The 5,000-nt window shown below is 43.2% G+C and overlaps 1 protein-coding gene across 2 annotated transcripts in view; it reads left to right on the forward strand.

Annotated features, from left to right (window-relative positions):
* LOC135095129 (frizzled-9-like) overlaps positions 1 to 5,000 on the forward strand; it is a 12,354-nt gene that overhangs the window by 3,969 nt on the left and 3,385 nt on the right. For both annotated transcript variants that reach the window (XM_063995892.1, XM_063995893.1), the window contains exons 2-8: positions 959 to 1,093; positions 2,294 to 2,473; positions 2,742 to 2,867; positions 3,161 to 3,315; positions 3,475 to 3,586; positions 3,861 to 4,034; positions 4,938 to 5,000. The exon at positions 4,938 to 5,000 is cut by the window's right edge and continues 130 nt beyond it. In XM_063995892.1, the coding sequence (XP_063851962.1) occupies positions 959 to 1,093; positions 2,294 to 2,473; positions 2,742 to 2,867; positions 3,161 to 3,315; positions 3,475 to 3,586; positions 3,861 to 4,034; positions 4,938 to 5,000 (945 nt within the window). The remainder of the gene's footprint in view (positions 1 to 958; positions 1,094 to 2,293; positions 2,474 to 2,741; positions 2,868 to 3,160; positions 3,316 to 3,474; positions 3,587 to 3,860; positions 4,035 to 4,937) is intronic.

Genomic DNA, 5,000 nt, shown 5'->3' on the forward strand with positions numbered 1-5,000 from the left:
TGTTAGAAAGGCTGTGTGGTGTGTTTTCTCTCGTGTTTTTTGTGAGTTGAAGCCACGGTCGCTGGTAGGATAAGGTTAGGTAGGGCATGGCGGTGCTGGTGGGGGTGGTGGGTTGGTTACTGCCGTGTGTGTGTGTGTGTATGTGTGCGTGTGAGTGTTGCATCTCCACACACACACACACACACACACACACCTGTCCCAAGCTCATAAACGTGTTAAAATGTGTTTGTGATGGTATTGTGTCAAAAGGAGGAGGAGGAGGAGGAGGAGGAGGAGGAGGAAGGGAAGGACAAGGTGGAAGAGAAAGATGGGAGGAAGAAAGAGGTGGTAGAGGATGATGAGGGAGGAAGAAAAGGAAGGAAGAAAGAGGAAGGATACACACAGGAGGAGGAGGAGGAGAAGGAGGATGAGGAGATAGGAAGAGTAAATTAGATATGGATAATAATGATGGATAATGACAGAACAATGATAATAATAACAATAATAATATAATAATAATAATAATAATAATAATAATAATAATAATAATAATAAGAAGAAGAAGGAGAAGAGGAGGAGAAAGGTTATATTATGAATCAAATCCATAATAATTTCTATCACACCAACAACATTAATAGTAATAATAATAATAATAATAATAATAATAATAATAATAATAATAATAATAATAACAATAATAATAATAGTGACTAATCAGCCACCACCACTAATCGTGATGGATGAGGTGAAAAAACGAAAAAAATAAAAAAATAAAAAACGGAGATAAAAGCATGAATAATTAGTTAGATAAGGAGGGAGAGAGAGAGAGAGAGAGAGAGAGAGAGAGAGAGAGAGAGAGAGAGAGAGAGAGAGAGAGAGAGAGAGAGAGAGAGAGAGAGAGAGAGAGTAAAGTAAAATTTTTTAATATACTACTACTACTACTACTACTACTACACCATCACCCTCACTCCCCCTACAGGTTCACGAGTACATGCCCCTGGTGGACATCGGGTGTAGCCAGCACTTGCGTTTCTTCCTGTGCTCCCTGTACGCTCCCATGTGCACCCCCGTGGTGGACGCCGGCATCCCCTCCTGCCGCTCCATCTGTCTGGAGGTGAGAGAGAGAGAGAGAGAGAGAGAGAGAGAGAGAGAGAGAGAGAGAGAGAGAGAGAGAGACGCATGTATTCTGAAACCTTTCCGCGCCGCCCCTCCACCACTTTCCAAAGGCTCTAGTCGAAGTAACGCGTGTTTTCAAGTGTGTGGTTAAAAGGATACTCTAGTTTTCATGGTTTTTCAAAAAGAGGCTCTAGTTTTCAACGGTATTTTCAAGGATTTTCATAAAGGTTCTTGTCTTCAGAGGTGTTCTTAAAAGGCTCATAGTTGAAGTGACACGGGTTTTCAAGGGTGTTTTCACGCGCTTTAGTGGCAGATTAACAAAATTTGTGCATTACCAACAAGAAAACACTCTTAGCCTTTGAAAACAGTCGTGGTGAGAGAACAAAGCATTTCTAAATATGGGCCATATATATATATATATATATATATATATATATATATATATATATATATATATATATATATATATATATATATATATAATACACACACACACGTAACCTCAATCTACACTACTATAATCCTGTTTCTGTATGTTTATCTTTCAGTTGACCTGTTTCACTTATTGCTACTACTACTACTACTACTACTACTACTACTACTACTACTACTACTACCAATACACATACGAGTATAGTACGCAGTGTAATAGTAGTAGTAGCAGCAGCAGCAGTAATAGTAGTAGTAGTAGTAGTAGTAGTAGTAGTAGTAGTAGTAGTAGTAGTAGTAGTAGTAGTAGTAGTGGTAGTAGTAGTAGTAGTAGTAGTAGTAGAAGTAGTAATAGTAGTAGCAGTAGTAGTCGTAACACGTACGGCACACCATCACTTCTAAAAACGTGAAAACAAGAGGTCAGTTAATCTTATCTTTCAACACTTTCTGTTGACTGTGTGTGTGTGTGTGTGTATGTGTGTGTGTGTGTGTGTGTGCGCACTGTTGGGAGACTCTACATTGGGGACAAAACCTAAAAATACGCACATATGTAAGTCTTCTAATGGGATTACTCTCTCTCTCTCTCTCTCTCTCTCTCTCTCTCTCTCTCTCTCTCTCTCTCTCTCTCTCTCCACAACTACCATTACATTTTACCATCCTTTTCATTTCTCATCAAACACTCCTCCATACCACATCTCTTCACCCTTCATCATTTTCTCTTCCATTTCTCTTCAAACACCCCCCCCCCTCCTCTCTCTCTTTCTAACAGGTACGGAGGAACTGCCTCCCAGTCTTAAGAAAATTCAATTATTCCTGGCCAGCTGCCCTAGACTGCAATCGTCTCCCCAACCCAGGCCCTGAGACGCTGTGTATGGAGCCTGATTCTAACTCCTCCTCCACGGCCCCCTCCTCGCCCCTGCCTGACCAGCGAAATCCTCCCCCATCCCAGGTAAGGTTAGGTGGGGTGTGTGTTGGGGAGCGTTAAGTCTCTTTTTTTTTTTTTTCAGATTTTGTTATTTTTGTTCAATTTTTTCGTATTCTTGTATGGTTTTATTATTCTCACTATTCTTACTTTTCTATTTTTTTTTTCGTTTTTCCTTCATTCCCAAACCTCTCATTCTCTTTATTCCCACTTCTTGTTATCTTCTCTTCTTTTCAACCTCTTCCTCATTCCTTCAACTATCATGTGTCCTCTCTCTCTCTTTCTCTCTCCACAGGACCTCGCAGAACCCAGCCTGTGCCCTCCCCGCCAGACATGGGTGGGAGCGGGGGGTGTGGGTGGGTGTGCCCCAGTGTGCGGGAAGGATGTGCTGTTTCGGCGGGAAGATAAACATTTCGCTGAGGTGAGTGTGTGTGTGTGTGTGTGTGTGTGTGTGTGTGTGTGTTCTAGATTTTTTATTTTTATTTTTTTTTGTGGTTTAAATTTTTATTTTTTGCCATAATGTCAGTTTTATTTGAAGTTTTGGCATTTTGAAATTTTCGAAGTCGTTTTTTTTCCTACTCTTTTCTTTAGTTTATATGTTTCCCCCCCCCCTTTTTTTTATATTGCAGTACCTCCATCAGATCCCTTCTTAAAACTACAATTTCTAATAAACAAACCTAAAATCACACTCCCCTCTCGCTCTCTCCCCTGTAGGTATGGCTGCTGGTGTGGGCTGCCCTGTGTTTCGCCTCCACCCTCTTCACCGTCCTGACATATTGGTTGGAGCCCGCAAGGTTTAGGTACCCAGAGCGCCCCATCATTTGTCTATCCCTGTGCTACCTTCTCTACTGCCTCGCCTACTTATCAAGGTGTGTTTGGCCTTGTATTATAAGAGGTACAGGTGGGTTAGGTAATCAAAACATCCATTAACACCCACCCCCTACACCTGTACTCCCCCGGCACCCACCAAGGAGTTCCCCAAGGAGTGTGTTATTCTCCCTCTCTAATTCCCTATGTTGCCCCTACAGGCTGGTGGCGCCCATTGAAGTGCTGTCGTGTGAGAGGTCGCCTAGTGGTGTGGTGCATCTGACAGTACAAGGACTTCTCTCTTCTGGCTGTATCATTACCTTCATTCTACAGGTGTGTGTGTGTGTGTATGTGTGTGTATGTGTTGAGTCTTAAGTAAATTTCTACTCTTTGTTATGTTTTAGTTAATGTGCTTCTTCAGTTCACCTTTCTCTCTTGCTTACGGTTTTCCTCTCTCTCTCTCTCTCTCTCTCTCTCATTCTTTTCACTGTCCTCCTCGTCTTCCTCTTCCTCTTCTTTAACTGTCTCCTATCTCATTCTCTCTCACTATTATCCTCCTTCTACTCTCTCTCTCTGCCACTCACCACTTGTCTCGTGTCTCCCTCAGTACTACTTCAGCCTCGCGTCGGGCATCTGGTGGCTGGTCCTCACCTTCACCTGGTTCCTTTCGGCCGGCAAGAAGTGGTCCTCTGAGGCGCTGCTGGCCTACGCGTCCTATTTCCATGCCACGGCCTGGGGTCTGCCGGCGGTTGCAACCATCCTTGTGTTGGCGCTGAAACAGGTTGGGTTGGGTTGGGTTGGGGTTGGTTAGGTTAGGTTGAGTTGAGTTGGGTTGGGGTTGGTTAGGTTGAGTTGGGTTGGGTTGAGTTGGTTGGGTTGGGGTTGGTTGGGTTAGGTCGAGTTGGTTGGGTTGAGTTGGGTTGGGTTGGGGTTGGTTAGGTTGAGTTGGGTTGGGTTGGGTTGAGTTGGTTGGGTTGGGGTTGGTTAGGTTGAATTGAGTTGGTTGGGTTGGGGTTGGTTGGTTGGGTTGGGTTGAGTTGGTTGGGTTGAGTTGGTTGGGTTGGGTTGGGGTTGTGTTTGGTGTGGTTTGGTTTGGTGTGGCTTGGTTAGGTTACATGATTAGATTATGATTGTTAGGTTTGGCTAAGTTTTACACTAGGTTAGGTATAGTTTAAGTTAGGTCAAGTTAAGTTTGAGGTCTGGCTAGGGTAGAGTAGGTTAGATCTAGATACCCAACCACTGTTACTATAAATAAAAAAACAAACATACCTAAATACTCCTTCTAGACAGGTATAGGACAGGTGTGTAGAGCTTTAACAATCCCAAACAAGCCCAAAAATCCTTAACAAGCCTAACAATCCTTAAAGACCACACTTTCCTAGTAGAAGAGATGCAAACAGGTGTGGCAGCCTTACTAACACTCCTAGGTGTAGAAAAGGTGTAGAACAGATGTAGCAGCCTTAACAAGCCCTAAAAACCCCTAACAACCCCTAAACAATCCCTAACAACCCTTACACAATCCTAAACAAGCCCTAACAATTCTTAACAACTCTTAAAACAACCCTAAACCATCCCTAAACAACCCTAAACAATCCCTAATGACCCCAAACAACCGTAACAACCCCTAACGACCCTAAATAATCCTTAATAATCCCAAAGATCCTTAACGACTACACTTACCCAGGTGGACGGGGACGAGCTGGTTGGCGTGTGCTACGTTGGCCTGTCTCGCCGCTGGGCTCATTTG

This window comes from Scylla paramamosain, chromosome 47 (genome assembly GCF_035594125.1).
Source record: "Scylla paramamosain isolate STU-SP2022 chromosome 47, ASM3559412v1, whole genome shotgun sequence".
NCBI lineage: Eukaryota > Metazoa > Arthropoda > Malacostraca > Decapoda > Portunidae > Scylla > Scylla paramamosain.